Here is a 24,493-nt window from a genome sequence, read left to right as displayed (position 1 = left end):
ACGTGTACCGAGGTACAGTGAAAAGCTTGCTGGCTGAAGCATCCTCGACTCCAGAAGCCTAGCCTGTTTAGCCATTTCTCCTTTGGAAATACTGAGGACTTTCTTCCCTCAAGTTGCCCCAGACAGAAGTGATAGTCCCCAGCTATGGGAGCCGAAATTTTTTTTTTGGGGTGGTGGGGAAATTATTAAAGTACTCTGAAACATCTGAGGCCAATACTCTCAACAATGATTACGCAATTATTTTAATTGCAAAAAAAGAAACTTGGCACCTCTTTGCTTCATAAAAAAAAAAAAAATGCTGGAGGAATTCCGTACTTCAGGCAGCATCTGTGGAGGAAAACGAGCAGACGATGTTTGACATTGTCCGTCGTTCCCCTTCACAGGGGGTCCGACCCAGTGTTCCTCCAGCACTAATTTTTATTCAAGATTCCTGCAACTGCAGTTTCTTGTATCTCCACCGCTTGGCCTCGTATCTGCCAAGTCTACAATCTTCACTGAAACTTATCTGGTGCAAGAGAAATGTTTCTCTATGATTTTACTTTTCTTCCCATTATAAATAGTGGGCAATTTCAGCAGGTGGTCCTTGTATTCCATGTGGAGTCTAGCAACACAGCAAATTGACCAGCACATCCATTCCAATTAGTGCTGATGGATAAATATTGGGCTTGACTTGCCAAGTAATTATTATCTCCACCTGAGAGAGTAGCAGCATCCGCAGTTTAATATATCATCTGCAAAAGGGCATGTCCAACAACGCTGAACTTGTCACCCTAATTATTTGTGATTATGCCAAATCTGGAGCTGACTGTCGGGATCCACTTTCCACAAACTTTCTACAGGCTGACTCTCCTTCTCTCTTCTTCCCCCCCCCCCACATCTTTGCACATCCCCAATCCTTTCCACTCGTCATTTTAATTTCATAAATTTTGTGTTTTATGACAGTTGGCTGATCAATTTCCCTCCTGGGATAAATAAAGTTCTATCGTATGTATGGGAATGGTTGTACATTTGAATGTTCAGCATCAGGCTTGCCTTGTGCTTTCAGTGTTTAATGTGTGTATGTATGTGTGTATGTATGTGTGTATATATATATATATATATATATATATATGCATATATGCCATGAAAAGAACACTTGTTTGATGAATCAACCGGTTTTAACTCGTGTGTCCTTGTTTCTGCCTGTAGTTTAAACCATTCGAAAAGCAGCAGCACAGGGAACCTTCTACTGAAAGAAGAGCTCTCCATTCCCCCACCTGACTACAACTCGCCTTTAAGAATGACTCCTCATCCGGCTTCCACTACAAATACTTTCAAACCCCGACCCTACAGCGTGGCTGTGTCAGGTTTTGCACAGGTACTTAAAACCACCCTCTGTCGAACATTTCTGTTTTGGCACTATGCAGGATCAGTAATCCATTATACATTCTACCCAATTATAAATTCCTTGGATGTCCTGCAGCAAAAATATGGACAGCAAACTTGGCAACATCTGTCAACACTAACTTGAATTTGGGCTTTGTATTTAACGGAACAAAATAATCAAAAGCAGTGTACAGAGATAAATGCACAACATGAATAGGCAGCATAGTGGTTAAGCTAGAGATATAGATCATTGATCTTGTGGCACGAGTTTAAATCTCACCATCGCTGCCATGGAATTTAAACCCAAGAAATTAATTAAATCTGGAACTTTTTAATGTAACAAATGCTTGCTTCTGAAACAGACTTCTGTAAAAACTGGTCTGGTTCAGAAGCCCTTGAAATTTGCCCTTGATCCAGCCAATTTGTGACTCCAGATTCACGAACAGAGGCGACTACCCTCTTAACTTGCCTTCTCAAGATGGGGAGTAAATTGTTGGCAATATTCATATCTTACAAATTAATAAATAGAAAGACCGCCAGCCCCTCTAGCCTGTTCTGCCATTCTATATGATCCTGGCTTAATTCCAAACGTTGGCTTAATGCTGCAACCTTTAACATCATCAATAAAAAGCCCCAAAGTTTTTACTTGGCCTAGCTTCCACAACACAAGATCTTCATTGTTCTTTGTTCACAGTCGATTGGGATGGGTCGGCTGGCAGCATCTTTATTAAAATGCAGCAGCTACTAACTAGCCTAAACTGATTTTATATTTTTTCAGTTCATTTGTCCCATTTAAAAAAAAATCTGTAATTTTAAACGAGCATGGCAGAAAGTTTTGTTATCCAAGCAGAAACACAGAAACAACTGGAATATTTGTTTACATTGATCATTTTATAATGTGTTTGTGGAAACGGCAACTGACCTGAAAGATATTTGAGATTGGGTTTTAAAAGAGCAAGTTTCATTAACTTGTCATATGTCATGAAACTCATTGCCCTGACACGCATTAACGTATCTGTAAACACAGCCAAATATAGAGCGATTTAAACTTTTCTAAGGCTTTGAACACTTAAATTCTTGTGTCCTTTTCATTAAACTGAAATATTAAAATTCATCTTTAATCAAGAACTGTCTTGAAGTGATCAAGGAATGCATTTGTTTAAAGGATTTGCTACTTGATCATGTACACAGCAGTTATTGGATTGGTAACACATAATCCAGTAGGAGATTAGATTGCGCATAGCTGGGTTTCAAACAAATTCACATGGGATTCAGCCAGAACTTCAGGACTTTAATTACAACAAAGTAATCGCATACACTGGAGCCTTTATACACTGCACAAACCTCTTAATCCAAGTTTTTAGGTCATCTGCTTGTTATGTATTTAAATATCCACTCAGTGACTCCTGCAAGCTTAATGTGATAAACCCAAAAGGCCACTTGACACTATTTAAAGAGTCATGAGTTCTCCTAGAGTTTTGGGCCCCATTTATGTTGAAAACCGAAAGAAATGACTGATCCACACACATTGCTGTTTGTGAGGTAATTTGTGAGTATTTTGTAAAGTGGAGATTGACAAGTTCTTGATTAGTAAGGATGCCAAAGGTTATGGGGAGAAGGCAGGAGACTAGGGTTGCGAGGAACGGATAAATGAGCCATGATTGAATGCCAGAGTAGACTCAATGGGCCGAATGGCCAAATACTGCTCCTATGACTTATGAACTTTCAAAGTCTTGATGCCTGAAACCTGGACAATGTATGTGTATACACCACAGTTATAGCAACATAGACAATAGGTGCAGGAGTAGGCCATTCGGCCCATTCGAGCCAACACCGCCATTCAATATGATTATGGCTGATCATCCACAATCAGTACCATGTTCCTGCTTGGGAACAAAGGAGAGAACAAAGGACTGAATATGAAAGCTAAAATAAAATTGAGCTTTGCAGAGTTAATGTCAGTTCTGATTCATTCTCAATTAAGGTTGGTTGGTAACGCTGCATGTTTGTGAAAGGATAATGGATTGTAGGCATCGATGCTGACATCTAGAGGCCATTCCACTAACAACAATTTATTTTGTTCTCTCCAGGGCCTGGATTTTGGTCAGTCAGGATTATCGTTGAAGTAAGTTTCTTCTTTGACTTTGACGTAAAGATATTAGTGCACTAACTTGTGACTAACAGTAACTCATCAGTTGAGTATTCCCTGTATTAATTTCTCAAGGAAATTAAGTAAAGGTCGCAAGCAGCAATTCTGAGGGGTATAAGCAAGAAGTAGAAATGAGAAACTGCAGATGCTAGTTCACCAAGAAAAGACTCAACATGCTGGAGTAACCCACTGGGTCAGGCAGCATCCCTAAAAATCATGGATAGGTGATGTTTATGGGAAGGGTCTCGGTGGGTCGGTAGAGTTAGTTGCTGTTTTACAGCGCCAGAGACCCGGGTTCGATCCTGACTACAGGTGCTATCTGCATGGAGTTTGTACGTTCTCCCTGTAAGCGAGTGGGTTTTTCCCAGGTGCTCCGGTTTCCTCCCACACCAAAGACACACAGGTTTGTAGGTTAATTGACTTTGGTAAAATTGTACATGATCCTTAGTATGTAGGATAGTGCTAGTGTGCAGGGTGGCATGAGTCAGTTCGGCACGGACTCGGGCCAAAGTGCCTGTTCCAACAATGTATTTTTAAATTCTAAAGACTCTTCTTCAGACATTCTTCTTCACAAGAAAGGTCCCACTCGAAATGTCACCTCTCCTTGTTCGCTAGTGCTGCTGCCTGACCCGCTGAGGTACGCCAGCATTTTGTGCCTTTCCTTGGGTGTGATTAAGCTGCTGTGAGATATCTGAGGTGTCCAAAAGAACAGTGTAAACTGACCATCTTGCTGGCTGCAAAGAACTGAGAGGCAACCCTTTTAAGCAAAAGGTGGTAGATATATGAAACAAGCTGCCGAAGAAGTTAGTTGAGGCAGATACTATCACAACATTTGCGTAGGTAGATGGATAGGATGGGTTTAGAGGGATAAGGAGGCAGGTGGGATTAGAGGGCAAGTTGGGTTGAAGGGCCTGTATAAACACTATCACTCTATGACTGTTCCAAAAGACATTGGGCACCTTTCAGTCCATATGCTTGTTGGATAATATCAGCGTGTCATCAACAGGGGAAGAGAGATGTATTTGTGATAACTCTTTGAAAATGTTGGTGTGTCGGTCACTGTTCGGTTTCAGTGTTGCGCACTGTATTTCCCACTGAGTTTTGCACTTGTAGGTTCAAACCGACTGAATTTTTTTCATTACAGTTCTGATGCCGAGGTTGCAAGGTTCTGAATTTAAACTTCTGCCACATTTAAGGCCTCTCTAGATTAGTAAGTTTGGCATTTCAGTGTGCCAGTCTGACGTTCGTTACCTTGTCTGTCACTGGTGATAATCACTCATTTCCCACTGTGGCTTTGCAAATGGGTACGATCTGTCTCACCTTCTCCAGTCCTCAGCTGCATCTGTTTCTATGTCTCATATTGGTGTGGGGGAGGGGGGGGGGGGGGGAGAGAGACCCATTTTGTTGAATTTTCTAGGATACTAAGTCTAAAACACGCACCAGCGTGGAATAGCTCCTTTGATTTCAGTTATTTCATTTGTGAAGTTGTCAGAATTTTAACACTAGTCCTTAATTTTAGTCCTTCCAGAATCCATCGTGTCTCTTTGAAGACTTAGTACAACATGTCTTCCACCACTCACTTACTGTCCAATTGATAGGCAGAAGCTGTCTTTGTTTTTGCCATTTCCCTTCCCTTTGAAGAAATCCCCTTCACTTTTATATGGCACCCCCATGGAAAGCATCCATCAGGAATGGAAATAAAGCATCACATGATGACAAGCACATTAGGTGGTGACAACAAAACACACTCCATATTGCTACTGTTCCATAATGGCCATTAAAGGAACAGGGCACTAAGTGTACTCGGTAAGGCAGTGGTTGCAGAGTCACTGGGTGTACATTCGAGATAAAATGCTATTCAAAGGTACAGGGAGAAGGCAGGAGAATGGGATTGAGAAGGGAAAATAGATCAGCCATGATGGAATGGCAGAGTAGACTTGATGGGCTGAATGGCCTAATTCTGCTCCTGTGTCTTATAAATTGAGCTGAGAAAGAACATTAATTGCATTATTGAATTTTGGGTTCAATGGCCTACTCCAGCTCCTTTTTTCCTTGCATTCTTCGTAAAGCTCTGCCTAACAGATTTCTCATCTATTAACGCTAATTTTGTGAGCGTTCGTATTTGAACGTGGTTCTGTTCACTCTGGTGGCTTCATGTGTTGCGGAGATCAGCTGGCGTTTCCTCCGTCATCGCGTCACCACTGGTCCACCCAGGGTTGCTTTGCTGTTGCACAAATCACACGCAAGCTTCTCTGACTCGTGGGGGCATTGATTCACTCTGTTGCTGTGTTTCATCGCTGGCGATCTTGTCTGCCGACTTCCCGTGCCTTGTGATTCACTTGTTGGTGCATTGTGTTTATTTCAGTAACGCCACTTACAGTTGTGTTGCCGTTTCAGCCTTGCAAGAGCAGATGTGCCACGTACAAGCAGAGATTGTGTAGACTCCAGCCAGTAACTCAGTCTGCGGTCTGACTTCATGTACATGCAGAGCTTAATGACTTGCAGAAAATCAGCTTTAAACTTTCATCCCTAAGTTTTTACTCATGAAATTTGTGGTTTTCAATTTCACAATCTCTTGAGCTAACAAAATATTTTACAGATGAATAGTTGGATTTGAATAATTGTTTCCAATAAGCTAGTTATTTTCTTCCACGTTTAAGCTTATGAATCATACTTTTTCCCCAATAAGCAAGTTATTTGGTGCATCTTTTCCCCCACATTTAAGTATTTGAATTATAGTTTTTCCTATAACTTAGGTTTTCTGATTATATTTTTTCTACTAATAAATACAGCAGGAAGTTGAAAGCTTTCACTGTACCTCGGTACACGTGACAATAAACTAAATCAAATCTAAATTCGGCAATAAGTTTGCAGCTGTTTTGAAATTTGAATTGAAAAATCTCCAAGCTAACCCAAAGTTTTTCTGCCAAACAAAAATCTCCTGTAACAAATTGGCTATTCGGTTCTGAGGGTTTTCTGTGTAATATGATCGCATGCTAGATTGGAAAATTGTCCAGTCTTGTGACTCGGACAGCAGGAGAGGATGGAAAACTGCAGGATAACTCCGTGTTAGCACTTGTTGCAGTCAGATTTGGACCAGCTTGGAATGGTGTTCAACAAGCTGGAGTCACTGGACTATGGCCAAGAAAACCACTGCATTTCCTTGTAAAAATCTATTAGTAAAAATACATTCAGGAGAAATAAAGTTGGCATGTCAGTAATGTAAAACCTCAGCACTCACTCTCCTTACTAGTGCAGCACCGTAAAATCGTAAACTGAAGATGTGAGGTTCAATTGAATTACCTCTGTGGCGCAGCAGTAGAGTTGCTGCCTCAACAGCGCCAGGGACTCGGGTTCGATCCTGACTACTGGTGCTGCATGTGCGGAGTTTGTACATTGTTCCCCCTGACCATGTGGGTTTTATCCGGGTGCTCCGGTTTCCTCCCACACTCCAAAGATGTACAGGTTTGAAGGTTGGTTGTCTTTTGGTAAGAATTGCAAATAGGATAGGATTAGTGTATGTGGATTGCTGGTCGTCACGGACTCAGTGGGCCAAAGAGGTTTCCGCGCTGTATCTCTAAACTAAAGCTATCTTGTGGCCAACTACAGAAAGGCTATATATATATATATATATGCACTGCAATTAGTTCACTCCAGCTTTTTGTCTCAATATTCACATAAAGTTAACGCTTAGGTGCCATGAGCTCTTGCAAACTGTATGGTAGACAGTGCTGTATTCTTACAAGAAGCTCCTTCCACTAAACTCTGTTATCTCTCTCTCCCTCTCTCTCCTCTCTCTCCCCTCTGCAGAGATGCCGTAGCAAATATCAAGTTGAGGCCGACCAAAATAAACAACAGATCGATCCCTACGGTGAAGTGAACGCGGTCCCCGGGAGGAATCCCTCGCTGTTCACTTGCTAATGGCAAGAGATGCCAAAGAAGTCTAAACCTGAAACTTCATCTGCATGAAAACAGTGACTTTAGTGACCGTCTTTAGATGGCTCCAGTCTGGACTAAAGTTACAGATATATCAATCTCACATCTTGCTGCAGCAGTGCCACTTTTGAAACAAAAAATACACCTCTCCTATCCCTGCTTTAAACTCGATGGATCTTGTGGGGGGAATTATTCAATGGCAGGTGTGTGGTTAGGCTTTTGTATGATGTTTGTAATTTATGCATGTGTTCAAGAATTAGCAGTTAGTATTTTTTTATTATATACTTTATACTAATCAGCATATAAAACAATATTTTATTATCTGACTCTTTGCAGGAGTTGGCTAAAATGTTGCCACTTTGTAGAAACTAGAAAGCTGAAATATTGTCAGACCAATTGTAAAGTGTATATACTGTGCTGTGTTCTCTTTTGGGGAACAATCTAAAAAGACGAATAGGATATGTGTATATAACTGAGTAACTCTTATTCAGAGTTAACCTCTGTTAACATTTTAGAGGTCATTATTTGAATCCTTGCAGTCACCTATAAAGCTTCCATTACTTTTGGAAATATTAAGCAAGTACTGTGGTGGTGGCAAGGGTCTGATGTCAACTGAGGAAACAAACATTTCTATCCCTTTGCAGAATTTTAGGATTCCTCTGCATTTTCTTTGCTTCCATCTGCCACTGAATGTGGAGTTGTCCAACATTATTTCACACCTGTGACTTGTAGTGCTTCCTTTATTAATTCTGACCATCGAGTCAGCCCGCCGAGTGAATAAATGACTGAGGTCCCTGGATATGTCGTGTAAAACAGTCCCCTTCGAGCTGATGGAAAAACACACAAAAGGGACTTGATGCAAAGGCTTGATGCAAAGGGCCAGGTTTTCGGCTCTTTTGCAGAGTTCAAAGTGCAGTGGACAGGAAAGCATGTGCTCCAACCACGGTATATATTAACAGCAAAGCCTCAACGTGGGAGAGAAATTGCAAAGTATTTTTTGCATAAGAAAATGGAAGAAACATTGTCAGGTGTAGGATTCATATTAATCGATGGTCATCTCAGTACAGCAATGATTTGAGTGCTGAATTGCTTGGAAATGGATGGTTTAAAAGTCTGTGGTACAGTGATTGATTAGACGCTGAGGTAATCAGTATTATGAACAAGCAAGATGATGCACTCTGGGAATCAGTTGATGGACAAAGTGGTCTGTTATTTTTGAAAAGAAAGGTCTGGGGTTAATCAGTTATTTAAAGAAAAACGTGTTAATATATATAATGCCCCCTATTTTTGTCATAGTCTACAAAATTTTATTTTCGATGTACGTTGCTGAAACAATTAGAAGAATGAAAAATTTTTGTCATCACTAAAGGAACAGTTGTGGTACCGTGGGAGACGGTGACACAGAGTTTGAACGTTTTATTACAAGAACCCAGTGAAATGAATGGGCGTATTTTCAGTGAAATAGTTAGTTTTACATTTTTCCAGTAAAGTTAGCCAGTCGGGTCAGTTGTTCTGCACAAAGTGGTTGTAGATAATGAAACATAAATAGCTAAAATTAAACGCTAGCCAAGAATGATTGACAAACGAATATCAACTCCAACCTGTGCTAATTCACAATTATATTTATTTTGAAAACTAGCAGATGTAGTCTCTTACTTTGTGCCATTAAATTCCAAAAACATACCTGCCATCTTAATGAAATAAAGCTCTTGTACATGACATCCATTTCTTCTTCCGTTCTGCATTATGCCATCACGCTTTGACTTTCGACTTGAATACAAGAATGTGATTTAATTTGTGCCTTTCATTTTACTGAAGCTTTAAAATGTAGTAAGAGACTTGCTGGGATAGTTGTCATAATCTGTACTGCATTGCAGCTTTCTGCAGCTGCCATTTTTTCATAAATCACCATGTTTTGTGATTTTGAATTGACCTATAGAGTATATTCCTTCAGATAACAAAAAAATGATTTTGATAGTAACTTATGCAAAAATAAAATGGATTAACCGTTTAAATAAACATACCTCCTGCCTTTGTGTTTCATTATTGAAGCAGACTGATGGAAAGATTATTATTATTATGGACACAAAAAGCTGGAGTAACTCAGCGGGACAGGCAGCATCTCTGGAGAGAAGGAATGGGTGACGTTTCGGGTCGCGATCCTTCCTGGCATCACTATCTTTGCTGTTGGTTCTTTACAGAACTTCACCTCGGTGTTAAACCGTGTCTATTTTAGTCTAGGCAAATTGCTACTTTAACTAGGAGGCCCAGTGACGCAGCTGGTCGAGCTGCTGTCTCACAGAGCTGTAGAATCTGGATCATTCCTAACCATGGACATTGTCTGTGTGACGAATGCATGTTTGTAACTTTGCACCACCAAAGACATGCAGGTTTGTAGGTTAATCGGCTTCTAATATTGCCCTTAATCTTTTATTTTAGTTTTAGAGATACAGTATGGAAACAGGCTCTTCAGCCCACCGAGTCCATAGCGACCCGTTCACACGAGTTCTATGTTATCCCACTTTCTCATCCACTCCTTACACACATAGCAATTTACAGAAGCCAATTAACCTGCAAACCCTTTGGGATGTGGAAGGAAATCACATGTGGGAGGACGTGCAAACTCCATAAAGACAGCACCCGAGGTCAGGAGCGAACCCCGGTCTCTGGCACTGTGATGTTGTGTGGAGATTAGATGAGAAAGCGGAACACATAGAACTAGTGTGAACAGGTGATCGATATTCAGAGGGCCGATAGGCCTGTTTCAATGCTGTATCTCTAAACTAAACGTCACCTTAGCATGGGACTGTGTTGACTTGATTCTAGTGTTGACTTGATTCTAGGCAGATGGATGCCTTAACTGTTGCTAGTGGACCAATAAACTGTGGCTTTTCATTCCTTCTTGCATGTCCACAACCCAGATAAGCACAGCCAATGAGGGGCATCGAGTATAAATGCAGCTACAAGACAAGTAATGTTACACAACACAGCACCAGCACATTGTCATGCAACCTCGGGCAATGTTGCCAATAAATCCTGCTTTTAATAAACAAGTTTCACCTGAACTCTCAATGTGATTTCTTAAAGTCATTCAAAACAATATTGTTTTTAAGTATGAAGGCATCAATTCAGAGCTGGCCAGTTGGGGAAATATTTTCAGAAATAATCTACAATTTTTTTCCTCCTGATGTAGATTCTGGCACAACTCCCCTCTAAACTTAAAAAGAAAAAGAAAATGGGAAGGAAATAATGATCCAGAAATAAGGAAATATCCACCCACTCACTCACTCACTCACTCCCCAGATTGATGCAGAGTGCAGCATCAAGGAGATGATACAAGGAACTCCAGATGCTGGAATCTTGAGCACAACCAAAGTACTGTGAGATGGGTCTTGACTCGGTGGGTCAGGCAGCATCTGTGGAGGTGATGTTTCAGCTAGGGGCCCTCTCAGTTTGATTCGAACATGATGATGTCTGTTTACCCTCAATGAGAAAATAGTCTTGTATTACCCACCTTGCTTCTTCTCACTTTTCATCCATCCATTTAATCTACTCTTGTATACTCTCTCAGATTCCATCTCAACCTGTTAGATTGGAAATGAATTGTATTACTGGGAGCCTTAAGTCAGTTCCAGTTGGTTGGGGACCCAATGCACAGTAATCATAATGTAAAAATATGTAAGAAGGAACTGCAGATGCTGGTTTACACGGAAGACAGACACAAAATGCTGGAATAACAAGGTTCTGACCTGAAACGTCGCCTCTTCCTTTTCTCCAGAGATGCTGCCTGACCTGCTGAGTTACTCCAGCATTTTGTGTCTATCTTAAGATTAATCCTTCTGAGTTGTGAAAGTTCATGCACACCATAATTGTGTTGCAGCACGTCAAGTGTGTTTCATTACCATATGTATAGATAGATAGATCGATAGATAGATAGATATTCTTATTAATCCCCTTTTCAGGGAAATTCAGGTATCGGAACGGAACTATGAAATTCTTACTTGTAAACGCAGCCAGTACTCAACAGATAATATAATAACCAAATAAAAGTTTGTCACAGGTTGATAAAGTGATAAAACAGGCCCTTCGGCCCAAGTTGCCCACACACCAGCCAACATGTCCCAGCTACACTAGTCCCACATGCCTGCATTTGGTCCATATCCCTCCAAACCTGTCCTGTCCATGTACCTGTCTAACTGTTTCTTAAATGTTGGGATAGTCCCTGGCTCCCTCCCTCTGGCAGCTTGTTCCATACACCCAACATCCTTTGAAAAAGTTACCCCTCAGGTTCCTGTGGAATCTTTTCCACCTTAACCTTCGATAAATAAAATATATATATATATAGTGCAAAATTAAAATGAAGTCCAAAGTCTCTTATCTGCAGGATTTGAAATCAGGCTCCTCAAATAATGGATGAAGGAGGAGAGACAACAGGTTGAAACGGCGATGAATGTGCAAGATTCACATCTCTATGTAATAATTGCAAGGTGGCCATGGGGATCGCAACAGTAATCACACAATTACTGGAGGTGCCGCAGAAGACAAACTGATGCGGTCCATAATGATCTATCTCTTCAGGAGAGTGCGGGCCGCGGTGACACTTGGACAATGGGAATCAGTCAATGGGAAATGACTCCGAGAAGGCTATGGAAAGGCAGCAAGCACTCTCCATAGTGGACCTCAGTGACAGTACTCGGTAGCTGGATCTGATTGAGGACCAGAGAGAACATAATCACACCACCAACTTGCAAAAGGCCAGGTCATTGTAAACCATCGCACCTAACTTAATTCCCTGGAGCAAAGGGATGGGTTACGTTTTGGGTCGGGACATTTCTTTCAGAACTGGGTCTGAAATTTTTCTGGTTTCGAGTGTCTGGTCTGAAGAAAGGTCTCGACCCGAAAACGTCACCCATCTGTTTTCGCCAGAGATGTAGTATGCTATAATGCTACAGAGATATCAAGTGATTATGTGTATTTTCTGACATATGGAGGGAGATGAGAGGGAAAGATAGATCAGCCATGATTGAATGGCGGAGTAGACTTGATGGGCCTCAGTCAGCTCCTATAACTATGGACAAATATCAACATTTGGTTGACTGCAAAATGGAACCATGAAACAGCCTGTACACACACAAGGCATTTGCAATTATTTTCTCTTTTGCTTTTACTATGATCATGTGTTTCAAAATACAGAGCACACAGTTTCCATCATAATTCAAGAGTTGTGGACACAAGGAATTGCAGATGCCTGTTTACCAATAATAAGACACACAAATTGATGGAGTATCACAGCAGGTCATAGAATCATACAGTGTGGAAACAGGCCCTTCCGTCCAACTTGCCCACACCGCCCAACATGCCCCATCTACACTGGTCCCACCTGCATGCGTTTGGCCCATATCCCTTCAAATCTCTCCTGTCCATGTATCTATCTAAATGTTTCTTAAACTTTGTGATTAGTACCTGCCTCAACTCCAGCTGGAGTTACTCCAGCACTGTATCATTTTTATAAACCAGCATCACCAGTTCCTTGTGTCTGTGATATGTATTGATTGGGTAGCAGGCAAACAAACTGTACCTGTGTCTATAGTGCAAGAGGTGGTGGCTCTGCATTCATGTGGTCGCATGAAGCTCACAAATACTCCTGCCTCTTGCTGAGACCAACTCCCAGTTGCCAAATACTTTACCTCCTCCTCCCATTCCCACTCTGACCTGTGTGTCCTGGGCCTCCTCCATTGGAGGAACAGCACCTCATATTTTGTTTGGTCAGTTTACAACCCAGGGGTATGAAAATTAATTTCTCTAACTTCCCTTGCAGCCCCTCTCTCTCCGTCCCTCCCCCACCTTAGTCACTGTACTAGTTTCACTGTTGTCCTGTTGAGTTTCATTGTCTGTATAACTCGTTATCACCTAGCCCCACAGCCAACAATGGACCATTGTGGGCTCCACCTTTCCTTGATCATTGTTGCTCTTTGCATATCTTTCATTAATTTGTTCTATGTACCGTCTATATCTCTCGTTCCCCTTTCCATTGACTCTCAGTCAGAAGATGGGTCTCGACCTGAAACATCACCTATTTCTTTTCTCCAGAGATGCTGCTTGACTCGCTGAGTTAATCCAGCGTCTTGTGTCTATCTAGGGTGTGTTTAAAAGCCTAAATAGCTTTTTACTGTGGAATTAACTAGGATTTTTCCAACTCCTGGCAGAATCCTTGGTTAATTCCTTTCTTTAAAGTCGCATCTCAACCACTCTGAGCTGCTCTTTTGAATCTTGTTCTGATAGGGATATGCCATTTATTCACTATAAAGTACAGTGAAATAAAGCTGCTCAGTGCATACATACTAGGTGCACAATTTCTGCGGCGCTACATACATATATACATATATACAGATGGAAGTCCGTGGTGTTGGGCAGTGAAATCAGTGCATGTGTGAATTAGAATTAATAGTAGTTATAATTCTCGGAAAGCAACTATTCCTGAGTCTATTTGTCCTGGATTTGATGCACCTATAGCGCCTTCCAGAGGGCAGCAGGTCGAACAGTCCAAACGCAGGATGGGAGCTGTCTTTGATGATCTTCTTTGCTAAGGCAGCGGGAGGTGTAGATGTCCATCAGGGAGGGGAGAGGGCAGCCAATGATCCTCTGCGCTGTCCTAGTTACCCTCTGAAGCCTCTCCCTGTCTGCAACTCTTGAGACGGCTGTGGAGGTCAAGTCAATGGGTGTTTTTAAGACAGAGATAGATAGATTCTTAATTAGTACGGGTGTCAGCGGTTGCGGGGAGAAGGCAGGAGGGAAAGATAGATCAGCCTTGATTGAATGGCGGAGTAGACTTGATGGGCCGAATGGCCTAATTCTGCTCCTTATCACATGAATTTGTGAACCCCTACCACCCATCGCATCACATATTCTCCATCCTGCCATCTGGGAAGAGGTACAGGAGCATTAGCTGCAAAACCAGCAGGATGCTCCTCAGCTTCTTCCCACAGGCTATAAGACTGCTAAATGGACTTTGCCCCCTGCCAAAGTATCGCGCACCAACCACCAACCTGGACACACTGCAACAGAGCCACTGTCGTGCCGCTGCCGATCGGAACGCCTGTTGAATGTTTAGTAGAGTGTTAAATTTGTTCATGATATATGTATTTTTATTTCTATTTATTTTTAATGCACACTGAATGGACACTGGTTGAGCAACGTTTTTTTGTTTCCTCTGGGTATGTGAATACTCAGGAAATGACAATAAAGATATACAATACAATACAATACAGAACTCAACAATGGTCAGGGAATTGGAGTTGTGTTTTTGGTGAGTTTGGGGTTAACTAAATGTGGTGCCTTTTCCTGCTGTAGCTGTTCTGGCAGCACTGGTTGCTAACACTCTGCGCACAAAGCTGAAAGCGCTGCACTGCTGTGAAGTTAAATGAAAAGAAAAACTTGCCCTGATTTAAAATTAAAACAAGCCTCCAGCTGGTCTCAGTAAATAACTGCGTCTGCCAGGAAGCCCTGCACAAAATCACAGTCCGCCCACTCATTGCGGGTGTTCAGAACAGGCTTTCTCCAGAACCATATGATGGGGTCCATTATATGACCTTCGCCTAACAACTGGATGCATTAGCCAGTTATATAAGTGACCTTTATATAATTGTAATTGTGACTCATTTGGATACGCACGGCTATCACAATAACTGTTTACTCCGATCGGACAAGTCAATAATTACTGTTTGACAGTGGTCTGCAAGAATTGAGCAGCCATTTGCTTTTCACCTGACACGAGCACGTCAAGATCAGTAGGTACAAAGTGTCATGTTGTTTCTCTACATTTCACGCTGCCTCGGGAAAGCAGCCAACATAATCAAAGACTTGTTTCCGCCCCCCCAGTCATTCCTCCTTCTTCTCTCTCTTGCCGGGTAGAAGACACAAGAGCTGAAACGTATGTACCAGCAGATTCAGGAACAGGTTGTTCCCCGCTGTTATCCGACTAATGAACAGATCCCACATAAGCCACGTGAAGTCACGATCTCCCAACCTACCTCATCTGCGCTTTTTTTTCCCCCTGCAGCCGTAACACTGTTACACAACATTCTTCACTTTGGCTATTTTTCTCTTGACATTTTGCACCTATATGTGACTTGATTGTACTCATGTGTCGTGTGATTTGACTGGTTAGCATGAACACAAGGTTTTCCACTGTACCTCGATGACGATGGTAAACCAATACCAAGTACAAGGGGTACAATACCAAGTGCACTATTATCGAGAAAAAGTTTCACCTCCCCTACAAACTCAGTTGGTTATCTTCACCATAAGCTGAGTCTGGGGAAATGGCAGCACAAAAAATGAGTTGCAAAATTTAAAAGAATTGTAACAGGCCTGGGGCTCAGCTGGACTGGGCGCCACTCCAAGAGGACAAGCGTGCGGACCGGGCGTGGCCTACAGCGGTGGACAGCATGGCTACGCTTGGCCAGGCCGACCCTGCAACGCCGCCAGGACAACAGTCAGCTCAAGAACCCTGCACTTACAACAACTGGGACTCGAAAATGCCACCAGATCTGGCGACTGGCGTACAGTTTTGGTCTCCTAATCTGAGGAAGGACATTCTTGCCATAGAGGGAGTACAGAGAAGGTTCACCAGACTGATTCCTGGGATGTCAGGACTTTCATATGAAGAAAGACAGGATAGACTTGGCTTGTACTCGCTAGAATTTAGAAGATTGAGGGGGGATCTTATAGAAACTTACAAAATATTTAAGGAGTTGGACAGGTTAGATGCGGGAAGATTGTTCCCGATGTTGGGGAAGTCCAGGGCAAGGGGTCACAGTTTAAGGATAAAGGGGAAATCCTTTAGGACCGAGATGAGAAAAACATTTTTCACACAGAGAGTGGTGAATCTCTGGAACTCTCTGCCACAGAAGGTAGTTGAGGCCAGTTCATTGGCTATATTTAAGAGGGAGTTAGATGTGGCCCTTGTGGCTAAAGGGATCAGGGGGTATGGAAGGAAGGCAGGTACAGGATACTGAGTTGGATGATCAGCCATGATCATATTGAATGGCGGTGCAGGCTCGAAGGGCCGAATGGCCTACTCCTGCACCAATTTTCTATGTTTCTATGTCTATGACTGAATACTGTCTCAGTGTACAACTGCTATACACCTGTACTGCACCCGAGATGCTTATCTAAGATGCATCTAAGTGCTATATAAGATGTATAGTTATGCCTGTGCTGAACTGTATGTAAATTAACTACACAAAATGAATTTCATTGTACCTCGATATATATAACAAATAAAGTACCGTACCACACCATACAGATTTCTTTATTGTAAACTAAAAAAAAATCTTAGAAAAGTTAAATTAAATCCACCTTTCAGAATGTCAAAAGTGCTTTACATTGGATGTGTTATCATTGCTGTAAGGTAGGAAATGCAGAAATTAGTTTATGCACAGTGATCTACCACAAAGTGCCACATAAAGATGCATCGATCAGCGGTAAGTTGCGCGTGAATTACTGGTTGATGCAGCCTGTTTGAGTCAGAGAATGCCATTGATGCCTTTTACATTGGAGAGAGCAGGGGGAGCCACACTTTAATGGAGGAAGATCGGAAATAGCAGCAGGAATAGGCCATTCAGGCCTTTGAGTCTGTTCTAGCACCTAGTGCCATCATGGCTGATCTTCTATCTCAATAGACACAAAATGCTGGAGTAGCTCAGCAGATCAGGCAGCATCTCTGAAGAGAAGGAATGGGTGACATTTCGAGTCGAGACTCTTCTTCAGACTCATCTCTACCTTCTATCTTAATACATATTCCCCCCCTCCTATACTCCTGTCTTTTGCGTTTAGATATATTTCCACCTGCACCTTAATTCTGTTCAGTGACGATGTCTCCACAGATTTATCCATGGTGGGAAGGTTTATGAGTAAATACATTTCTCCTAAATTATCCACCCCAAAATCCTGGGACCATTGTTCCACAACCAACCCGTCCTGGTTCCAACCCCACTCTGCCCGTCTCCCCGTCCCACCCCAATTCCTAGCCAGGGGAAGATCCTACCCAATGCTTCAACTCCTATCTCCTCTGGCCATCCATCTGAGTGGGCAGTATTCCCTCGTCATTGCACCAGGGAGTCAGCCTCTGGGGCGAAGCTGAGAAGGTGAGAGGCTGCAGTTAAATAGATGATATCATTTCTATTTGGTCAGAATTTGATTTGTCGCAAAGACTATGCATGGCTGTAGTGTTAGCTTTAGTGTTACATTAATCTTGGCCATTCCACAATTATTATAGGGCCACAGCACGGAAAACAGGCCCTTCGGCCCAACTCGTCCATGCCAACTAAATTAGTCCCTGTTGCTGTTGTTCATATTCCCAGTGCTCGGAGAGTGTGTTGCATCCAGATTCACATCTGGAGTGTTGAAAAAGGATGTTAGTGTACAAAAAAAGACAAAAAGTGCTGGATTAGGTCAGGGAGCATCTCTGGGGAAAATGAACAGGCGACGTCTGAGGCCAAGACCTCTTTTGGGCCTATCCATGTTCTCCAGTGATGCTGCCTGACTCGCTGAGTTACTCCAGTACTCTGTGTCTTTAGATGTAAACCTGGATTTCCGGCTCCAGGTCTGACAACACCAGATCCGTTTGTCAGTTTGAGCTTCTGATTGGAGCATTTACCCTTCGCGCTGCAGATGACACTGGGTTTTTTTTGTGTTTTGAGGGTCATAATCACTGATTTACTCCATCGTGTTATCCATGCTGTATCTTTCAACTTAAAACAAACGGAGACTTCTAATGAATCCCTGCCTTGGGCAAGAGCGCGTTTGGTTTGGCGGGACGGGGGAAGGATGGGAGATCGTAGAAGGGCAGAAGTGGTCACAGGATACGAGGCGTTCTCACCATGAGAACTAAGAAGTCATGGGCCTGTCCCACTTACGCGACTTTTTCGGCGACTGCCGGCAACCGTCACAGGCGAAAATTTTCAACATGTTGAAAATCCAGCGGCGACCAGAAAGACGCTGCGACTCTTTGGGCGACTGAGGAGACGACTCACGGCCATACAGGCGACATGTCGCGGGGTGAAGCCTATATGGTCGTGAGTAGTCGCCCCAAGAGTCGTACCTTGTTCCGGTCACCGCTGGGTTTTCAACATGTTGAAACATTTCGGCGGCCTGCGATGACCTATGACGGGTGCCGGCAGTCGCCGGAAGAGTCGGGTAAGTGGGACAGGACCCCTTAGGAAGGAAAGAAAAGCAAATATAAGATATCATAAAAAGTTTATTAGTATGGTAATTTAAGCCACATGCTGGTAACTAGATGGAAATAAAACATTGACTAGCGGTAATGACCCGTTTTGATCAGTTAACAGAATACTAAGAGTTGTAACACTTAAAAAGATAGCCCCCCTTACTGATGTCATGCAACTGGTTAATCTTTTGTTATAGAATAGATGTTGCATCCATTGAGAAGCAAAAGGATGGGCAGAAAGTGCGTGTATGCATCTTTCCAGAGTTTATACTGAGACACTGAAGCTTGAAGCCGTACAGGAAGCAACTAACACCGCTCAGAGCTGCACAATCTTTTACATCTCTTTGGCAACATTTACAATATATTCATCAGTAGTTTGACTGGTTTTACAAAAATAGTATAGAGATTGCAGTTTAACTGGCCTCCTACACTATTCAATATCAAACGCATAAAGGCGCAACACTAAATACTGTGGATTGAACACTGTGAGGCATGGTTGATGTGAGCAGTAAATGGTTAATAAATAGCTTAATCCAAGCACATCTTGCTGTGGGCCTCGGGGGTCGGTGTCTATAAGCGGATGGTGTTATTTGCAAGACGTGGTTCGATATAAATGGTGGCCAAACTGTCTACAGTGTCTTGTTTTCTTCTGGAAACCCTCACAGTTGGGGCCACACGTGAAATATCAGGTCCCTTCCCTGGGGCAGGCGTGTTGCTGGCGGCGTGTGGGTGGTCTCCTCCAGTTGCAAGATGCCTCCTTCTTCCGGCGTAACCCGACCCACTTGTCCCAAGGGGAGTTTGGGGGGGGGGGGGGGGGGAGAGAGGGGGAGAGGATGGGGGGGCACCAGCAAAAATTCGGGATCAGGTTGGCCTGCCGTGACGATATCGGAGTTGAGGAAGTCCCGTCTTGAACTGGGACGAGAGGATCCAAACTGGAGAGGGGAAGGACTGAGTCACCCACCCAGTGCTGGGAACAGTGCAGCGCCCGTACGCGCTGGCAGCCAAAACTCGCCATCAAGTTGTCCCATCGATTCCAGGGCAGGTCATCGAGTGAAGCATTTGATTGCAATTCCTTTTCTGGTCAGGTCTTGTCCATTTTGATATGAATTCCCCACGAAAAATAAAACAAGAGTTCCATCCGTGGACTCACCAGTCATTCCCTCTCACTACGTCCAGCGCTGCTGCCTGTGGGGATTGAGGGGAGAAGAGAGAGTTAGCGTCACTACTATCCACAGGAACGTCCAAGTGAAGTTTAGACTGTGCTCTGGTCCACAGCGCTTGGCAGTGAACGAGATGCTTTCTGATGTGTGGCCACTGTTGCAGCAGCCGGTTCATGCATGGCAAGAACAGTTCACTTTCAGTTTAGTTTATTGTCACGTGTACCGAGGTACAGTGAAAAGCTTATTGTTGCGTGCTAACCAGTGGGCGGAAAGACAACACATGACTACAATCGATCCATTTACATGATAAGGGAACATCGTTTAGTGCAAGGTAAAGCCAGCAAAGTCTGGTCAAGGATAGTCCGAGGGCCATCAAAGAGGTAGCTAGCAAAGATCCTGTAGCGAGCAAAGACGGAGACGTACGGTCATGGGCAGATTCATGGGTCATTTTCGGCCCCATTTCCGTAACCGGCTTCCGTCTCCGCACCAAAGATCCCACAGGATAATAGTGCGGAGACGGAAGCCGGTTACGGAAACATCCTCGTAAAAATAAAAGTTATTTGGTAAAAATCTTCTCCTCATTTTCAGAATTTAAATTTAATAACACAAACTGTTCCCCCGCAACGTTGATTACACTGCGGGTCGGGTCCGGTCCAGTTACGGAAATGGATGAACAAATGGCCCACGTTCCGCTCCGTACTACACGTCAGCCCATTGCATTTAGCAGGAGTGGTCTATCTTGCTCCCCTATACGATCTTTGATAGCTAGTAGTTCAGGGCAGCTCTCACGAACAGCTCTGTCAATGATCAGGCAATCTGGTTCAGGATGTAGAAGCAAAGAACTGCAGATGCTGGTTTATGCCAAAGATAGACACAAAGTGCTGGAGTAACTCGACGCAACTGAGTCTGGTGAAGGGTCCCGACCCAAAACGTAAGCCATCCTTTTTCTCCAGAGATGCTGCCCAACCCGCTGAGTTACTCCAGCATTTTGTATCTATTATGGTTCAGGAGTTGGGAAACGATGAGAAATTATATTCTGCACTCTCCCATCTTTCTCTTTGCTCCATGCTTTGTACATAGAGCATCACGGACATGGGCGGCAGGGTGGAGCAGCGGTAGAGTTGCTGCCTTACAGCGCCAGAGACCCGGGTTCATTCCCGACTGCGGGTGCTGTCAGTCTGTATGGAGTTGTTCCGTTCTCCCTGTGACCATGTGGGTTTTCTCCGGGTGCTTCGGTTTCCATCCCACATTCCAAAGACGTGCACATTCGTGGGTTAATTGGCTTTGATAAAATTGTCCCGTGTGTAGGATGGAACTAGTGTACAGCCTGGACTAGGTGGACCAAAGGGACTGTTTCCATGTTGTATCCCTAAACTAAACTAAACATGACAGCACAGCAGCGGGTTGCTCGACCCACAATATGAATACATTATTATATTCAAGTATAGTATAATATAATGTGGGGACACAAGAGACTGCAGATGCTGGAGTCTTGGGTAAAGCACAAAGTGCTGAGGTAACTCAGCGGCTCAGGCAGTATCTGTGGTGGGAATGGATAGGTAGCGTTTTGCATTGGGAATCTTCTTCAGACCGTCTGATCCTGAAATGCCACCTATCCAGGTTCACCAGCTAAATCTCGTCTTTGACATTTCCACTCTGTGAAAAAAGGTTCTGGCGAAAAGGGATGGGTGACGTTTCGGGTCGAGACCCTTCATCAGACTGAGAGTCAGGAGTAAGGGAAACGAGAGAGGTATAGATGGCGATTTACCATTACAATACAATAATACTTTATTAGCCAAGTATGTTTTGCAACATGCGAGGAATTTCATTTGCCAAGTCAGTCATACTAATAAAAAGCAACAGAACACACAAAATACATTTTAGCATAAACATCCACCACAGTGACTCCTCCACATTCCTCACTGTGAGGCCGTTGACGGGGCGATCTTGGCTCCCGTAGCCGGCGGTCGGGCTCTCCGTGTCGGGGCGATCAAGCTCCTGCATCGGGAAGAATCTCAGCTCCCCCGCGGCGGGCGATCTGACCCCGGGTCGGGGCTTCTGCGCTGTTGGAGCTGCCGACATCTACGGTCTCTACCCGACACTGCGATGGTAAAGACCGCAGGCCGCAGGTGGAGCGATCCCAGGCGAGGAATCGGCTCCAATGGTAAGTCCAGGCTCCGTGATGGGGCTCAAAGCCGGTCCCGAGCAAGGCCGCCAGTTCCAAGACGTTAGGCCGCAGAGCGACCGGAGACACGATCCGGAAAACAATCGCAACTCCGGCAATGAAAAAAAAAAAGTTTCCCCCAACCCCCTCCTGCACCCACCACATAAAACAAACCAGAGAACATTTACACAAACATTTAAAACACACTAAAAATAACAAAAAAAAAGACGAAAAACAGACAGACTGTTGGCGAGGCTGCCAATCGTGCGGCACCCCCTGGTGGTTTAGATGGTGTTATTAACACAGAGTTTATATAAGATATGCAAACAAGTAACGATGATGATGGAAACAGGCCACTGTTAGCTGTGTGCTAGGTGAAAACGAGTTACAGACAATGAGACTCAACAAGACGACTTTGAAACTAGTACAGTACTCAACTCTCGTCCGTTGGTACTTCTTTGGGAAAGTATTTAAGTCATTGTTAAAATCTCCCACAGAGGTGAGAGGTGGGTTGTGAGGGAGGGCAGCTTACCTCCTGCTGGGTCGATGTCTGAATCTGATACGTGTGTGATGGAGAACCTCGAGAGGGTGGCGGGAGAGACGGTGAATCGGGAGAAGCGTGCCTGATGCGCCGGGCCTTGCTCGGACCCCGGGGAACTGCTGGCGGAGGCAGGGTCCGCGGGCAGCACGGACCCTTCCGTCACCAAGGACGACTTGACTGACACCAGAGGGAAGTCATCATCCCATTCGAAGCCGCCGCCTGTGGCAGAGAGGAAGGCGAGAGGGGCAGATAAATCAGTCTTCAAAGCTCTTCACCGTCATCTGAAAACACTTACCTAATCTATCCACTGTCGCCTGACACTTCAACACCAATAATAATTACTGCATGAAACAATTTCCCCTTTGCGAGTGTTTGTCACAATTAGTATAGTGTAGATAGACACAAAAAGCTGGAGTAACTCAGCGGGACAGGTCCTCGACCCGAAAGGTCACCCATACCTTCTCTCCAGAGATGCTGCCTGTCCCGCTGAATTACTCCAGCTTTTTGTGTCTATCTTTGGTTTAAACCAGCATCTGCAGTTCCTTCTTACACATTTAGCATAGTGTAGTTTGGTTTAGTTTAGTTTAGATTTAGTTCTCTTTGAGTCATTTTCCTCTGGAAGGCGACTCCGGACTGTCAAAGCTGAAACAGCCAGGCATAAAAACAGCTTTTTTCGATGAATAGTAGCTTTGCTCATTAACCAAAAATCTGTAGCCTCCTTTTACTCTGGTATTTTACTTAATTCACATGTTTAATCAATAATTGTAATGTATTCATACAAATTCATGTATATGTTAATGAGTTGGTGTTTAATATAAGCTGGGAATGTTGTGTAACAAAGCTCTCTCTCGTGATCCAGGCAACCTGCGTGTAAGTTGCTATTCATTTTGCTGTCCGGAATATAACAAAATTGGCGACGAGGATGGGATAAAAGTTCGTCCTTTAAATACAGTGCAGGACTGTTTTGCAACATGCAGTATTGTTTAACATTTTAAACAGTAAATACGGAGTTGTGTCGCAGTTTTTTGTGAGCTGGACACGATAGGCCACAGATCCTTCTATGCAGGGGACTGTAGTTTAAAACAGCAGCTGTACAAATCGGTGAGGGTTTGTTAGGCTATCTCTATGTAGTGTCTACGTGGCAAGATGCCGTCCTTGGGATTGTATAACATTTTAGACTGAGTTTTATTTGTCAAGTTCCTTAAGCTGAATAGCCTTTGTACAGTTATGTTTTAGGTGAATTGTTACACCAGAACAGACAGGAATTCGGGGTTTTTGAACGGACTCTTAAAAAAAAAAGAGTACGACACGATGGCAGCGTCCACGGGCTATATCGCAAACCTTGGCATTTTTGACAAGAGTAGAGAGACGTTCAGCTTCTATATGGAGAGAGCAAACATGTTTTTCACGGCAAACAACATAATGGAGATTAGTGGTGAAGGAGAGATAGTGACTGAAACAAATAAGGCCATTTGCGAATGCATGAAAGCGATTCTGATCACAGAGATTGGTCCTGAAGTGAACGGCACACTCGTGAATCTCCTTGCGCCCATAAAGGCAAAAGACTTGCCATTCAATGACATTGTGAAGAAGTTGGAGGAGCACTTCAACCCAAAGCCTCTGGAAATTGCAATGTAACTTTGCACGGTAACTTTGGATCCTTTCGCGGACGTGCACTGCGTGACAGATTTGTTTGTGGTCTAGTGGATGAACGAATTCAGTCCAAACTCATGAACACTCCAGACCGTACATTCGAGAAAGCATGCAAGATTGCTACCACAATGGAGATGGCATCAAAGAATGCTTGCGAGTTTCATCCACCACGGACTGCAGTGGCCGTTTACAGTCACAAGGCAGAGCCTATGGCCAAACCAAGATCCCAGTTTTGTCAGTTCAAAATGGCCAAGTGGTATAACTGCCAGAAGAAAGGCCATATCACCCCAGCATG

At 43.6% G+C, this 24,493-nt stretch overlaps 2 protein-coding genes across 4 annotated transcripts in view; one reads left to right on the top strand and one right to left on the bottom strand.

Moving 5' to 3' along the window:
• The window catches only part of LOC129708210 (brain-specific angiogenesis inhibitor 1-associated protein 2-like), a 90,548-nt gene extending 82,238 nt beyond the window's left edge, over positions 1–8,310 (top strand). The window contains exons 12-15 of one of the 2 annotated variants that reach the window (XM_055653832.1): positions 1,189–1,357; positions 3,456–3,490; positions 4,659–4,724; positions 7,325–8,310. In XM_055653832.1, coding sequence (XP_055509807.1) covers positions 1,189–1,357; positions 3,456–3,490; positions 4,659–4,686 — 232 coding nt within the window. In that variant the 3' untranslated portion in view covers positions 4,687–4,724; positions 7,325–8,310. The remainder of the gene's footprint in view (positions 1–1,188; positions 1,358–3,455; positions 3,491–4,658; positions 4,725–7,324) is intronic. The other variant, XM_055653831.1, reaches the window with a different exon arrangement.
• An 11,199-nt stretch (positions 8,311–19,509) lies between these two features.
• aatkb (apoptosis-associated tyrosine kinase b) overlaps positions 19,510–24,493 on the bottom strand; it is a 158,508-nt gene continuing 153,524 nt past the window's right edge. For both annotated transcript variants that reach the window (XM_055653829.1, XM_055653830.1), the window contains 2 exons: positions 22,537–22,764; positions 19,510–19,865 (listed from right to left, as the gene is read on the bottom strand). In XM_055653829.1, coding sequence (XP_055509804.1) covers positions 19,834–19,865; positions 22,537–22,764 — 260 coding nt within the window. In that variant the 3' untranslated portion in view covers positions 19,510–19,833. The remainder of the gene's footprint in view (positions 19,866–22,536; positions 22,765–24,493) is intronic.

The sequence above is a fragment of the Leucoraja erinacea genome, chromosome 23 (genome assembly GCF_028641065.1).
Source record: "Leucoraja erinacea ecotype New England chromosome 23, Leri_hhj_1, whole genome shotgun sequence".
Taxonomy (NCBI): Eukaryota; Metazoa; Chordata; class Chondrichthyes; order Rajiformes; family Rajidae; genus Leucoraja; species Leucoraja erinaceus.
This window is presented reverse-complemented; position numbering and strand designations above follow the sequence as displayed.